This window comes from Pan paniscus, chromosome 1 (assembly GCF_029289425.2).
Source record: "Pan paniscus chromosome 1, NHGRI_mPanPan1-v2.0_pri, whole genome shotgun sequence".
NCBI lineage: Eukaryota > Metazoa > Chordata > Mammalia > Primates > Hominidae > Pan > Pan paniscus.
Window position 1 is genome coordinate 78,177,777 of NC_073249.2, and position 16,401 is coordinate 78,194,177.

General features: G+C 35.4%; 1 protein-coding gene across 17 annotated transcripts in view; it reads right to left on the bottom strand.

Annotated features, from left to right (window-relative positions):
• PRRC2C (proline rich coiled-coil 2C) overlaps positions 1-16,401 on the bottom strand; it is a 109,890-nt gene that overhangs the window by 16,705 nt on the left and 76,784 nt on the right. For 16 of the 17 annotated variants that reach the window (XM_055111658.2, XM_034940501.3, XM_055111643.2 and 13 more), the window contains exons 20-25: positions 15,821-15,906; positions 10,492-10,680; positions 10,070-10,321; positions 8,578-8,670; positions 5,494-5,595; positions 1,697-1,898 (exon numbers count right to left, since the gene is read on the bottom strand). In XM_055111658.2, coding sequence (XP_054967633.2) covers positions 1,697-1,898; positions 5,494-5,595; positions 8,578-8,670; positions 10,070-10,321; positions 10,492-10,680; positions 15,821-15,906 — 924 coding nt within the window. The remainder of the gene's footprint in view (positions 1-1,696; positions 1,899-5,493; positions 5,596-8,577; positions 8,671-10,069; positions 10,322-10,491; positions 10,681-15,820; positions 15,907-16,401) is intronic. The other variant, XM_034940455.3, reaches the window with a different exon arrangement.

The window sequence follows — 16,401 nt, forward strand, 5'->3', positions numbered from 1 at the left end:
CTACTTGGGAGGCTGAGATGGAAGGATTGCTTGAACCCAGGAGTTTGAGGCTGCAGTGAACAGTGATGACATCGCTGCACTCCAGCCTGAGCGACAGAGCAAGACATCAACTCTTAAAAAACAAAACAAAAAAACCCACACAACTCCAAAAACAACTAACCAAAAAACAAACAAAAACAAAACAAAACCACCTGGTATATAGTAATACCTTTAAAACAAATTAAATAAACTACTTAAGTAAATAGAATTATAAAACTTAGGTGTTAGGGTTAATTTGTTTTATTGATTAGTGAGCTATTATGACTTTATTACTAGCCCAAAATGTCAATACTGGTATTTGATTAAAAAGTAAGGTATAAGTTGTCGTTATCTTCAGATGATGTTCCACCTGAGAGTGGACCAAAATTCAAGTGCTTCTATCCTTCTAGTGAATCATCTACCAGTAGGATGACTAGGCAATAAGGGCCTTGTTAAAAAAATTATCCCAGTCAAGCATAGTGGAGGAAATCTAGACCTGGGGAAACGGGTTAGTTGGGTTCCAAAGAAAGAACTAGGAACCATTATTTCCAGATCTTCCTACCGTACTCTCCTGTTTCCTTTACACCACCTTCACTAACCCCCCATCCCAAAGTGGACTGGGGTTCAAGCTAGTCTAGTAAACATAAGTGAAGATGCCTTGGCAAATGAGTGGTGGAGGAATGCTAGGAAGGGTTTTAAAGTGAAAAGAAATATAGTTGGAACACAGTTTGATTTAAAATGTTAATGCAGCATAGAATCTCGGGAGTTTGTGTTAATATATACTTCTGATTACAGACAATATCAAAATAACTTGTATAAACCTAAGACCAGCTTTTTGGTACCTAAAAATAGCACAGTGGGCTGGAATACTAAAAAGCAATATTGAATGAGAACCAGTCAAACAAAATAATTTATATCACTGGAAAGGAGCTTCCTACTGCTTTGGAAGCAGATAATACTGAGAAAGCTTGAAATTAAATTTTATTTTTTCAACAGAAGAAACTTGGTTCTACATATGGTAAAAGGAAAAGGGTGTACTTTTCTAGAGTCAAGCATTTTGGAAACATCTGTGTTTCTTTAAGAACCGTAAGGTCTCCAAATAATGAGATAGTTCAATGAAAAGATTACACACCAGTAAAAATTTAAGAAAATCTAAGGAAAAAGAGCAAGAAAAGCACCTTCTAACTTTGGGCACCAAAAGACTCTCCTAAAAAACAAAATAAAACAAAATCCAAACCAAACTAAAGCCAAATCCAATGAATTACATCACTCAAATAGCAGAGGCTGAAAATTCTCCATCCCTAAGTCTTTACCAGAAAATACGTTATCCCAACAAGTTTAGGCCAATAGCACCTTCAAATTAGATACAGATTGTCAAACATTTAAAAGAGGTGTGATTCTCTGTTCTTTTTGAGCTGATCTAGTTAGTTGTACATACATAAAAAATGACAATCAAAAGGTGAACTTCCTAGAAAAATTTAGAGGAAAATGACATTTTAAAAAGCAATTACTGGCCACATGTGGTGGCTCATGCCTGTAATCCCAGCACTTTGGGAGGCTGAGGTGGGAAGATTGAATATTACTATTTTGGGAGGGCTAGAGATAGTAAACAAGAAGAGATCATAAAAAATTTTAAATAATGTAAGATATTTAAAGAAACAGAACGAAAAAGTTCTACCTGATAGTGATGCTGTAGGAGTGACTGAAGCAACAGGAATCTGGGGCATGGATGCACTTGAGAACGAATTGTAATTAGCAGTGCTTGGTCCACTGGCACTACTGCTGACTCCAGTTGCAATTGGAGGTGCTGTGGAAGTTACTGGAGACCCCTTTTCCCTTACATTTGGAGAATTCTCCCATGCTTTGCGTGCAGACTCCATCTGCAATAAAACGGACATTTTATAGTAAAAAAATGATGTTAATACAGAATATACATATGTATATACATGTATCAGTATTTAAGTGCCAAATATAATCTTTCAAAAACCACACACACACAAAGATATTTAAAGAAAATCTAAGACCCTAAGACCCTAGGGATTTCAGACTTTCCATTTGCCTCTTTATCTTTGCTCCATTACTCAAACTGGGACTGTGAGAGTGGGGCTTAATTATGTTTCTACAGAGAACTTGTTGATGGTTTTAGAACAAGTCAGCGTACTTTAAAGTCACAGCTCCTGTATCATTTAAACATGAGCCCTTATCCCTACCAGTGAATAAGGAAAGGCCTTCCCCAGTAAATATGCATTCTCTCCATTCTTTCTTTTTACTCCAATGCTTCTTAAATGGCAAATGGCAGGCATCTTTTGGTTGGCTGCTTCATGCTCACAGTGTTTTAAAAGGCAAGGTAACAAGATAGGTTTTAGGCTTGGGTGCAATAGAAATGCTTTTGTTTCACATCCAGATCTCAAGCATTTCATGTACCACCAGATGTAACCATTTGCATTTATGACCCCTGGTTTCAGCTGTATTTTCTTCTCCTAGTTTCTTAAATGGCAGAAAATGGCCTTATTTCAATCTAGAGCAGCACTATTCAGTAGTTTTCAACAGATACATATCTAAATGCAAATCAAATATGTAATTTTAAATTTTCTAGTAGCTACATTTTAAAAAGTAAATACAAATAGATTATATATTTATTTTGAAAACATTTAATTCAACCCAATATTTATAACTAAAACACTAATGAACATAAATTGATATTTTATAAGTTTTTTTAATATTAAAATTTCATATGCAGTATATATCCAACATAATCTATAAGATCCAGCTGCAATGACTTATGAGAGAGGAACTTTTTCAAGTAACATATTTAATATCACTGTTAGGAACTTTGTGGGTCCTTAAAGTATCAATTTCTAAAATTTTATTTTGGTTATAAGAATTTTGAGAAATAGAGGCCGGGTGCGGTGGCTCACGCCTGTAATCCCAGCACTTTGAGAGGCTGAGGCAGGCGGATCACGAGGTCAGAAGTTCGAGACCAGTCTGGCCAACATAGTGAAACCCTGTCTCTACTAAAAATACAAAAAAATTTAGCCGGGCATGGTGTGCGCCTGTAAATCCAGCTACTCGGGAGGCTGAGGCAGGAGAATTGCGTGAACCCGGGAGGCAGAGGTTGCAGTGAGCCGAGATCGCGCCACTGCACTCCAGCCTGGGCGACAGAACGAGGCTCCAACTCAAAAAAAAAAAAAAAAAAAAAAAAAGAATTTTGAGACATAGTACATATTTTACCCTGCCTTCCTTTAAAAACACACTATTCATAATTTAACCTTTTCTTAAGACTAATTGTTATCATTAGATATTTAAAATACAGAACACTTTTATATTTGAGAAAAATCTGAAATCTTTTCTTTTTCTCAAAATCACTTGGTTGATTTCAAATGTGTTTTATTTTAAAATAGAAGTCTTGGGGGAATTTAGGAAGTAAGCTAGAATATAATTTACCTGTACCATCTGAGATTTTGTGGTTTACAGCAAGTTGACAGAGTACAATGTCTTTCATGCCAATTTTGTTTTACTGGGAACATATAAATTAAGTTATAGCTAATCAAACTTACATAACATACAAGCCACATGTATGCATACAGGCCACAAGTTTGACTTGATTCCATTCCTTAAGCAGAAAGATAATTTGAAGTTTTTATTTTCGGAAATTCAGTGAAACTAAAAGTACAATTAGTTAATCATACTTTTTTTCATATTTTGTCAATGATGTCCATAAAAACTTAATGTCGTCAATAGGTTCTTGGAAACTGTGACTAAGCCCAACAATGTATAATCAATATTTTTTCTCATACACTTTAGAACAAGTGGCACTGAACCAAATGATGCTATTCTATGGATCCATCATACAGTTTTGCTTAGAGTTGCAGTTTCCATGAACCCACTGATAATAAGTAAGAATTTACTGTGTAATATAACTTTTCTATGCTTTATGTATTACTCCAACAAAAAGGAGATGGCAGAGGAAGTAAAAATAAAGAAATCAGAGGTTTTAAGCTAATGTAATTTGACTTAAATTTAATTCTCAATGTGTATATTTCTTCTTGGAATGTTAAAAACATGAGTGAAAGGCAAAGTTGAATAGGTATTCTAAAGAAATAAATACTGGCTTAAAAATAATTAAAGATGACATTATATTTGCTTATGTGAAATTAGATTATTACCTTGCTAGTATAATGATAAAAACCATAAAAGTAAGACTAAGTAAGGAACACAGATTAAGACAGTCATTCAAGCCGAAAGACAACAGAAAAGGCTGAACAGGAATTGGCAGTAAAGACTAGGCAAAGACAGGGATGGCACAAAGCAGAAGCTGTTGTCTTATAAAATTTTATGATCTCAAACTTATATTTGTTAAGCCTCTTACAAAGAAGTTGGGCAGACAGGGGAAAAGATAAGGGGACAAAAGTAATATGAGTCCAAAATGAATATTGGCCACATTGTAAAACAACAAAGTTCCTGTGACCCCAACTGAAGATCATCAAAGAGATTGTCAACCAGTGCAACATCAGGAAGCCCTACTATATTAGAGATTAAGAACTTCCCTGGATTATGAACAAAGAACATCAATGAGATAAATAGACTTAAAAAAAATCTTCCCTTGGCCAGGTGTGGTGGTTCCCACCTGTAATTCCAATACTTTGGGAGGCTGAGGCAGGTGGATTGCTGGAGCCCAGAGTTCAAGACCAACCTGGGCAACATGGCAAAACCCCATCTCTATTTAAAAAAAAAATTTTTTTTAATTAAAAAAAACCTCCTTTAATTCCATGTTTGCACTTTTTTAAACTACTGACTACTCCAAAGATGAACTGATTTAAAATACTCTCAAACAACACAACTGTAAAAAATCATTAACATAGCTCAAAATTATAATAGGAGATTTAAAAAAAAGGCCAAAACATTTTGACATCAAAAAGCGCTGAATCTCTTTTGCCCTCTTATTAAATAATTATCCAAAAAAAATCAACTGAAAATCTTCTGACGTCATCTATAAAGCATACTTGTCAATTATCTTCCCATAAAATAATCATACAGTGTTCATTCAATTCACACATAACTTACAGGGAAGACAAACAACATTCTTACTATTATCAGTACTTAATATTTTGGTAACAATCATAAAAACATGAAATAATTAAGATTTTATTTTTTGTATACAAACCCATATATCCAAAAATTATTAAGATCTCTGGGAGGAACTTAACACAAACATGGAAAAATACTCTCCTGTATTTTTAAGACAAAATTCACAAGCATAATAGGCCTCACTTTAAATATGAGGATATCACGTCACCACTTAGTGGTATCAGAAGCTAATAAAACTGTAAGGTATAATTTGACAGCACTCTATTTCCTCAGCTTAGTATTGTTGCTTACCACATAAATCTAGTAAAAATACCCCATGAATATTGTTAACTTATGTCCCCTTGCATGCAACAATTAAGGACTCTTAGAGATGGATGTTGTACATACCTTGAAGGTGAGGCTGAAAGTAGTGGGAGGAACTGAAGTTAGGCTGGAGCTCTGTTGTATAGTCTCCCTCTTAGGGAGGGGAAGGGTGTTGGGCAGGGGCACCTGAAAAGGTAGGCAACACATATCACAATCTAACTATGTGTCTACTACGAAAGCCCCATTAAAGACAATGCTAAGGTGTTCTAAGGGTAGTGTTTATTTTTCATCAGAGCTAACAGAAATATGTGATTACTTAAGAGTCACATTGTGTTTATAGTAGTTGGTAATTAAGGATACCTCAGATAAAACTTCTGAAGGGAAATTATTATCTGCCTTTTTATACGTTAAGTTGGCAGAAAGAGAGTCTGCACCAGATATAAGGTGTATACTCAGAAGGCAGTGCTTCTCATATTTTAATATGTACATAAATCACCTGAGGATGCTGATAAAAAGCAGATTTTGATTCAATTGGTCTATGTTAAGGCCTGAAATGCTGGGTTTCAAACAAGTTGCCAGGTGATGCTGATGGTGCTGGTCTACAGGCTGCATACTGTGTAGCAAAGCTCTAAGGAATAAAACCTTCACCATATATCTACAGGTTCCACCAGAAGTATTTAACATGACAGCAAAAATATAAAAAATTAATCTCTTTCCTGCAATATGGTTAACTTTTATAACAAGATTCAAGAACAAAAGTAATCTTGGGAAGAAAGTATGGACTGTTAGCACCATCTCATTACAATAAAACTGTTCTGCTATAGTAATAATTATGGCAAATATTGTTAGAAACTTTAAGATATTAGAAACTCACTGCCTTTATCTCTGGATCTTGGGACTTTATTATGTATTACGTTTTGGATGGTTCGTTCAGTTGTTCAGGAAAAATAACTGGGATGCTTGAGAGTTTTAAGATAATCACTTTGTGATACTATGGACTACCTAATGGAGATTCTTTCATACATGTTGAAAGCAGCTGTGCTATGATAATCCAAAAGGCCACCTGCATTTAATCTTCAAGACATTCAAGATACAAGATGATTGTACTACTGAGTAATACTAACCAACATGTATCAGTTAAGACCATAAAAAAAGTGTATTAAGCCCCAATAAGAGAAATAAGCCATTTTCAAGTATAATTAAGAAAGACAAAAGTTCTATGTGCAAAATGGAACCCCCAGACAGACAAGTGAAAGAAAAAAGGACATCTCAAGAGGTCCTAAATTTTTTCCCATGAAGGACATTTGTTTTTAACTCTACATTTGAGTTCAGAATCACCAACACACTTGGCACAAGTAAGCAACACCATGAAATCCTTTCAAACTGATGACCATTTATAATGCTCCCTAACCCAAACTGATCTTTCTGCTTTCAAACATACCCTGGCTACACTGCTAACAACTGCATGCAGACTATTCACCTATATATGAGGCTGGGTCTGTTGCCTCCAGTAGTTATCAGTATATAAGTCGCTCCATTAATTAGCCTTATAGATCACACAGAAACCATCAAAATGCTCATCTGGATATTTTCAATGAATTTTAAGGGTTCTGAGAATAATAATTTTTTCTTCCTTATTTTATATATTTTATAAATCATATTTTCAGAGGGTAGTTTCGCAAAAAGCATCATATACTTTAAAAACCACTATCGTAGAAATATTCTGTATTTTTTAAAAATGAGAAAAGACACAAAGTATAATTAAACTTTATTGAGATCTTACTGATTGAATATTTCATAATCTAGACAGTGATATCACAGCACTTAAACTGAAAGGAAGTCTTTTCCTCCTTCCCGTCTTCCATTATTTTTCACAGGAGGTATAAGGAGTTAAAAAAAGAAAAAAAAAAAAAAATATATATATATATATATTTAAACCACTTTCATAAAAGTGGGGGGTGGGTGGGAGGAAAGTTGAACAAATCACATTAATCAGCTCCTAGAGAGCTCTCAACACCAAGAAAAAATATGTGACTCACTCCTTTCTATTCCTTTTCTCAACTACATATTTAGTACAGTCCTTCAGCTGAACTACAAAAATTGGATTAAGTGACCCCTAATGCAGCTCACCTTTCTAAAATTCCATATACTTGATGCTAGAGGGAAGAATAGAAAGCATAGAAAAAAAGTAAGAAGATAATAAAGATTTTTATAAGTCAAAATGATAGTTAAAGCTCTTTGTGACAGACCTTTAAATATTTATCTGTAAAGGATTTTTTTAAAAAAAGGATGATCAACATTTTAGTCTGATAGCCTTTACTTATTACAGAAGGCTATATTTAAAACAGAGAGCACTAACCAAATTTCCATCATACCTCTCTCCAAAATAAGGACCGTGCAAGTAACTTTTAAAATGTTCTTCTAAATAAATGACACTGTATAACTATGGCAAGCTACCTAATGTTTCTGGGCTAACAATTTTTCATCTATCAGACAGTGAGCTAAGCAAAATGATGAACTGTACAGACTTTTAACACAACCTTGAATTATATTAGTAACATGGTTGCTCTGGAAAACTAGGTCCTAAGTTACAACATGACTTAACATCACCTTATATTAGAGCATATCAGAGTGTTTGGCGTACTTATGTATACAATACAATATAGCTCAATCTACACAACAAGAATGTTGTTAACACGCTGGTATTTTTTCTTTTTTAAAGACATACTTGATTCTTTGGGAATTCTATAGTTGTCTTTTAATTCTAATTTTAGTTATCTTAAATAAGTTGGGTTTCACTGAATTATAAAAAGGTTTTATGTAAGAACAAAATCACCAACCGTTCATGTTAAATTTGTAAATGTGAGAGCTAAAAAAACTTCTTACCAATACCAGGTTAATAAGATTAGTATTTACATGAAACCAAGCCTACGCACCACAAACCTTCATCTTAAATGGAAAGCAGATGGCTTTCAGAGGAAAAATAAAAAACTCAGCTTTGACTATTTTTGCTAATTATATTACAGTACTCCTAAACACAAATTTACTATCAACTCTTTCCCTGAGTTAAATATTGATCACTACAGTAAATAAAACATGAAATAATGTGCTTGATAATAATAGCCAGGTTCCAATCCAAACTTGCCACATCTCAAACTGATTACTTACATTATTAACCAAAGTATCCTCCATCTTTGTATTATTAGTAGCCACAGTGTTAGGCAGAGAAGAAGAGGGTGTAGTATAGTCTGTTACAGACTCCTGTGAAGTAGTAATAGAAAAAAAATACATTTTAAACTGAATTAATTGCTCACTTCTTCTTTTTTTTGAGTCTCGCTATCATGCAGGCTGGAGTGCAGTGGCATGATCTCAGCTCACTGCAACCTCTGCCTTCCAGGCTCAAGTGATTCTTGTGCCTGAGTCACTGCAGTAGCTGGGATTACAGGCGTGCGCCACCATGACATTAATTTTTGTATTTTTAGTAGAGATGGGGTTTCACCATGTTGGCCAGGCTGGTCTCGAACTCCTGGCCTTAAGTGATCTGCCTGCCTCAGCCCACCAAAGTGCTGAGATTACTGGCATGAGCCACCACGCCTGGCCAAATTGCTCACTTTCTAATGATAGCCTAATAGTTGTAAAGTTGTTCTGGAAGAAAGCAGGGGAAGAGAGCAGACTTTAAGACTCAACTCACTCAATCAACTAACAATGGAATAATACAACATGGACTCACGATCAAAATGATAGCATTTCAACTACTACTGCATTCTTGTACATTTAGTACTAGGAGACTGTCAACAGTACCAAATATTTATTTCTGTAGGTTATTAAAAGAACCTTTTATGTGTTTCCCACATTCATTCTTAGCTTACTATCAATTACCAAGATCTTAGTTGTTGCAATTACTCAGGTTTTAGGGTACACTCCTTGTTTCCTGTCACAAATCTCATTTTGAAATATGGCAGATTAGGACCACATAAGCTATTACTTATATGAATTCAGCTGTATGGCAATTAAAAAGAGACTAATATTCAGATAATATAAAAAATTGCATGTAACTTTTTTCTCAGAGTTTATGTCCCAGAGTCAATATAAAATCGCAGATATGTTTGCTATTCCCACGAGTGTCTGTTCCCATGGTCAATCAACATATCTTGTCTTAATGAGCATTTTTAGATACACGTTTCATTCAATGTGGCCCCTAAATGTGAGTCAACAGCCTCTAGTGTTCAACCAAAGAAACAGTAATCTGTTCCAACTATGGAAAAAAACTGGCTATACTGGAGTTACTAAAAGTCTGCCTTATTTCCTGACTTTAGAATGTCACCAGTGGGCAAGATAAAGCTCTACTGTAATTCTATTTATATTAAAAGTGATATAGAGCCATCTTTCAAAGTATTCAGATTTTGTATAGATGTTTTTCACTTTAAGCTACTCAAATAGTCCAGAATTCAGAGTAAATTTCCTCAAAAAGAAATATAATTTGCTATAAAGAACTTCTTTAGATTACATATGCAAATCATGAAACAAAATCTTCTTTGTGGAAATAATCTATAGTTATATGCCTCTGCAGGAAAAAAAAAAGCAGACTGTTGCTGTTCTTCTCGTTCATTTTAGACATGGCTTGCATCTGTTGAACTGGTAATCCCTACATGTGGCTTACCTTTGCATTAGTACCATATTCTGCAGATGATACCGAGATCATTGTTCCTATTTCAGTAGACATTTCTGAGACTGCTTTAGTCTCCTTTGTCGTGACAGGATCTGTGCTTCTGACTGTAGCTGGGCTTGGTTTCTCTTGTCCTTCTGGCTCCACCTGTTGGGCATCTTTTACTTTTCTATTTTTTAATGAACGTTCCTTTCCAATGGGACCAGGTTTGTGTTCTTTGTTTTCTACTGGACTCAAATCTGGAAGCTAAAGTCAAATGTTTATGATAAAACTATGTTTATGATAGATGAGTATCTTTCATCATTGCACCATGATCAAAGATATTCATTAAAATTAAGTTCACTTTTAAAAGTATTATTTGCTCTTCATGTCAGTGGCCTTCATAAAATTTTATCTGGATTATAAAGTATATTTACCTTCTGGGCTTTGATAGGTCCTGCTCGTGGCTGCTTCTGCCGCTGTTCTTTAGGTTCAGGTATTTTGTCAGCAGATTTTTCCGAAAGCACAGGAACAACTTCATTTTCATTTCCATTTGAGGCTGGAGCACCAAACTGAATTGTGTCAGTTCCAATTTCGAGTCCACTTTCTTGACCATTCTTCGCTCCCTAGTAAAAGAATATTTTAAAACTTGCTTGCAAAGTATAGTTCAGATGTGACTGATTTATGAAGCACTATACAGTTTAAGTACAATAGAAGGTTTAAGACAATCTACATATTAACTGAGACCGACATTAATTATATTTTAGGATAATTTTCTCTTAACTGTTGTTTGTCTGTACTAGAAAACAACTGATAAAATGAAACTAGCACAAGACTTAAGTTTTTAAAGTCCTGGCTCTCATGAGTGTGATCATGGGCAAAGCACAGCTTCAAGTTGTTTCCTCATTTAAAACAAACATAAAAGCAACACACAAAGACACCACTACCAACAAACAGATGAATACACTGGAAATAAAAGACAGTAATAAGTGTCACCTGCTTCTCAGAAGTCTGCTTTGAAAATGAAATTTAAGAAATATAATAAAAACTTTGTGATTGGTAACACAGAGCAAACATCTAAGCAATCAATCCACCAATTAAACAGTTAATTTGGGCCGGGTATGGTGGCTCATGCCTGTAATCCCAGCACTCTGGGAGGCCTAGGTGGGCGGATCATGAGGTCAGGAGTTTGAGACCAGCCTGACCAACATGGTGAAACTCTGTCTCTACTAAAAATACAAAAACTAGCAGGGCTTGGTGGCATGTGCCTGTAATCACAGCTACTCAGGAGGCTGATGCAGGAGAATCGCTTGAACCTGGGAGGTGGACGTTGCAGTGAGCCTAGGTTGCGCCACTGCACTCCAGCCTGGGTGACAAAGCGAGACCTGTCTCAAAAACAAACAAACCAACCCAGCTAATTTGTTGAGCATCTTCTTTGTGCTAATCAGATGTGCTAATCAGTCTAATTGCACAATTTGCATTCTAGCAGGTGAAGCAAATAAAGAACTGAAAAGTCAGATAAGGAATCTGCAAAGGCAAAATAGGGTTAAGAGACCAGCTACTAGACTGGTAGACAGAGAAAGCCCCTGAGGAGGACACACTGACATTGAATCTAGAAGACAAGATCAGTGGAAAGAGTTTAGGGAGACCACATACCTAGGGTAAAGGTCAAGAACCAAAAAAGGTCAGTGAGGCTGAAGCATAGCAGGTATGGGGAACAGTTGTAGAAACAGACAAGCAGATTAGGTGACCTAGGGCTTTGTTACAACAACTAATCTTTTCATGAAAAGACAAACATAAAAAGCAAAACTAGGGTCAAAATTCAACTAAAGCTTGTTTTAATAATTGAATCACTACTCCATGTCATTTTTGGCATTCCTAAACCTAGCATGGTCAATTACTACATAAGGTTAATGTTATATCTACCCGGATATAATGTCAAGAGTATGAACAATGCATGCAATTCAGATTTACTTTTAATATCTAAATAGTCACCTTCAAATACAGTCATGTGCCATATAATGGTGATGTTTAGCCAATGATGGACCACATATACAAGGGTGGTTCCATAAAATTATAATATCGTATTTTTACTGTACCTTTTCTATGCTTAGAAACACAAATACTTATCATTGTGTTACAACTGCCTATGGTATTCAGTGTAGTAATAAGCTGTATAGGTTTGTAGCCTAGAAGCCATAGGCTATACCATCTAGGTTTGTGTAAGTAGACTCTATGATGTTCACACAATGACCCATTTCTCAGGACGTATCTCTGTTGTTAAGCAAAGCATGAATGTATTGGAAAATACTGATGTACATTAGAATAAAAATTTCTTTGCTTTAGTCAATGTTGAAATTCTACAGTCAGTTAAATGTAAGTGTACAGTAGTATTAGAAAAGAAAATAATGCAGTAAGTAGACTGTGAAGGCTATTAACTGTATATACAAAAATGTTAAGAACTTGTACATATTTAAATGAGTAGAAAAATAACTGTCAAGTTAATGACTGTTAGAGAATGTTATATCCTTTGAAATGAAAGTGTTTATGAAATATACATAACACAAAGAATGATAAAAGCTTAGACAATATTATAATATCAAGTCTTTGTAAGGCTAGTTGGTGTAACTAACGTTGATAACTTTAAGTAAAATAATCATTAAGAGTTCTATTTCACTAGAATAATCTAAGAAAAAGTCCATTAGGGAATTCTTTCCATCCTATGAAATGTCAACTTTGCTAATACAAAATTTCTTCATGAGGAAAAACTCCAAAATAATGTATGATATTCACAAAAAATCATCTTCCATCCAGAAAACATAAAGAACACAAAGACAATGAAGAAAAAGGTATGAGAGAAAAATGAGACACCAATAAAATATCTTGCTCCACCACTGACTGAAGGTAAGCGTAAACACCCATTTATCACTGTAAATTTGTAGAATGCCTGCAAGAAAAATCTTGCGGTTGGGAAACAAACTTCCACTCTTTCCTTCATACCAGCATGAAAAATCCTGAAATGCTCTCTATGACTAATCATGATGCTAATACCAACAGGCAAAGGAAAAATTATTAAACTGAGACTCTTAAATATTGAATGCAGTGACTCTTGAGTTTTAGAGTTCTCTGAAGAATCTGTAACATCAAAACAGATGGTGAAGCCTACTCTAGACCTACTAAGTCAGAAAACTGGAGTGGAGATAGAAGTAGCAGGAAGACTTCTTTAAAGAAAAAAAAATCTTTTAGCACCTATAGGCTATACAAAAATTAAAATAAAAAATTAAAATCTCAACTATATCTTCTTTACTGCCCCATTTTTTTCTGTACTCCTTTATAGCAAAATGACGTTCAAGTTCTTTATACAGTTGGCTCTCCTTATTTGCAGGTTCCACATCTGTAGATTCAACCCAGTATGGATGGAAAATATTCAGAAAAAAATTATAAATGGTTGTCAGTGCTATACAAGAACAGACTGTTCTTTCTTGTCATTATTCCCTAAATAATATGGTATAACAACAATTTACATAGCATTTACATTGTATTAGGTATATAATTAATCTAGAGATGATTTAAAGTACACAGGGAGGTTATGCATAGGTTACATGCAAATACTGCTTCATTTTATATGAGACTTGAGCATCCCTGGGTTTTGGTTTCTATGGTGTTGAGAACCAATCTCTACAGATATGGAGAGAAAATGGTACTCATCTTTCCTTTCATTTTCTCTTAAACTCACTCTTTCATCCAGGCTTTCATCCCTACTACTCCACCAATAATGTTCTTATCAAAGTCATCAGTGACCATCATGTAACTCTATCAATTGAACACCTATATTACTTGACCTACCAGCAGCCATCTGACACACTTAATCTATCCCTTCTTTGAACTTATCTTTCACTTGACTTTTAGGATACTTCTCTAATCACTTAGCTTCTCTAATTCCTACATTTCCTGGAGTCAGAAAGCCCCAAGACTTAATTTTTGATTCTCTTTCCTAACTACTCTCATTCTCCCTTGGTAACCTTATACCATTCCATCACTTTAAACATCATCTATATGCTAATGACTTCAAATTCATTATCTTCAAACTAGATGAACTCTTCTGAACTACAGACTCATATCCAACTACATTTCCACTCAGAGGCATAATAAGCATCTTAAATCTAACATGTCAAAAACTGTCCAATCTCAGTTACTGAAAATTCTAGTATTTCCTACTGTTCAACCCAAAAACTTTGGAGCTAACTTTGACTCCTCTGTCCCTTCTCATACTCCATTTAACACTTTAGTAAATCTTGTCAGCTCAATCTTCAAAATACTCAGAAACCAACTATTTCTCATGACCTTTCATGCCACTTCCCAGGTTTTAAGCTATCATGCAATTATTGTAATATCGTAACTTCTACTCTTGCCACCTATGAATTTATTTTTCACAGACAACCCAGAATAATTTGAAAAGTCAGATCCTGTTGCTCCTTGCTCAAAACCCTTCAGTGTCTTCCCACCTCTTCCATAGGCCCTACAGGATCCACCTGCTACTCAGGTGTGACTTCCAACTTCATCTATTCTCTTTCCATCTCTTACTTCATTCCAGCCACATGGACTTCCCTGAACTTCCTCAAACAAACCAAGTGTGCTCCTGTCTCATGGCATTCATATTTGCTATTATCTGAACCTGGAATCTCTTTTCCTCAGACATTTGAATAGCATACTCTCTTATATCCTTCAAGTCTTTAACTCAAGCATTATCTAAGTAGGCTTTCGTGGTCACCCTATATTAAACTGTCTTCGTGAACCTTGGAAAATTCCTTATGTACCTTTCCTGCTTCGTTTTTCTCCACAGTGCTGATCACGATGTTTTTTTATTAGTGGTTTCTCCTCACAGGACAATGGAAGTCCCATGACAGTAGGGCTTTTTGACTGTTTTTAGTCCCAGTTTTGTAAGCCCGCAGGTTAGAACACTACGTAGAATACTGTGAGTGCTTAGTAAATGTTCATTCAATGAATGAATGAAGAATCACTGACCCCCAACAGTCATTTACCAATATCACATTTGAGAAATTATGTTAGAATAACAATCTGCTATAAACAGTTTCTAAATACTTATACTACTTAAGTCCTCAAGATAGAAACATGGGAGAAACGTCCAGAAAACAATAATTGCACTTTTATTTTCTGTTTTGTTAAGATCTTTCTTGAGACTAAATTGAAAATAAGTGTTTAATGTCTAAAAGTGAGACACACCTTATAAATGTAAAGATGTAGCAGCAAGAGTATCACTTGGGAAATTGTTAGCATTTATTCAAACCTCAACCCAGACCTAATAAGTCATGAACTATGGACATGGGGCTCAGCAATCTGTTTTAATTGCCCTCCAAGTTAATTCTGAGGCATGCTATAAGCATTGTTTTGCTTTCCAGGTGGGGTCTTGCTCTATCACCTAGGCTGGAGTACAGTGGCACAGTTATGACTTTACTGTAGCCTTGACCTCCCAGGCTCAAGTGACAGTCCAACCTCAGCTCCAGAGTAGCTGAGACTACAAGCACATGCCACCACAACTGGCTATTTTTTATTCTGTATGTAGAGACAGGGTCTTCCTACATCGCCCAGGCGGGTCTCACTATGTTGCCCAGGCTGGTCTCAAACTCCCGGACTCAAGCAACCCTCCCACCACGCTAGGATTACAGGTGTAAGCCACCACACCCGGCCACACTGAAATATTAGGGAAAATCCAGCACACCTATGCTGTTAAAAGCCTATTCTTACCTCTGATGAAGTAGCTGATCCAAACGATGTTAAGGGCTTATTCCATGCACTGACTGAAGGTGGCTGTGGTGGACTAATGGGACCTACTGGAAAGAAGAAGCCATAAAAAACATGATTAAGATTTAGAGTCTAATAATCTCTAACCCATTTAACCCTTTCCTTAATCTCCTACTGTGTAGCTATTACTAGCCAGGAAATAAAACAATCACTTTTCAAATCAGACTTACAAAGATTATTATGTATCAACATACAGGCATACCCCAGAAACATTGTGGGTTCAGTTCCAGACCACTGCAATAAAGCAAGTATTGCAATAAAGCAAATCACACTAATTTTCTGGTTTCCAAGTGCATATCAAAAGTTATGTTTACATTATACTACAGTCTAATAGGTAATAGCATCATGTCTTAAAAAAGATGCATACTTTTTAATTTAAAAAAAACTACTGCTAAAAAGGAAGCTAATCATCATCTTAGCCTTTGAATCGTACTTTTTTTGCTGGTGGAATCTTGCCAGTGGAGATGTTGATGGCTGCTAACTGACTAGGATGGTGTTTGCTGAAAGCTAGCATGGCTGTGGCA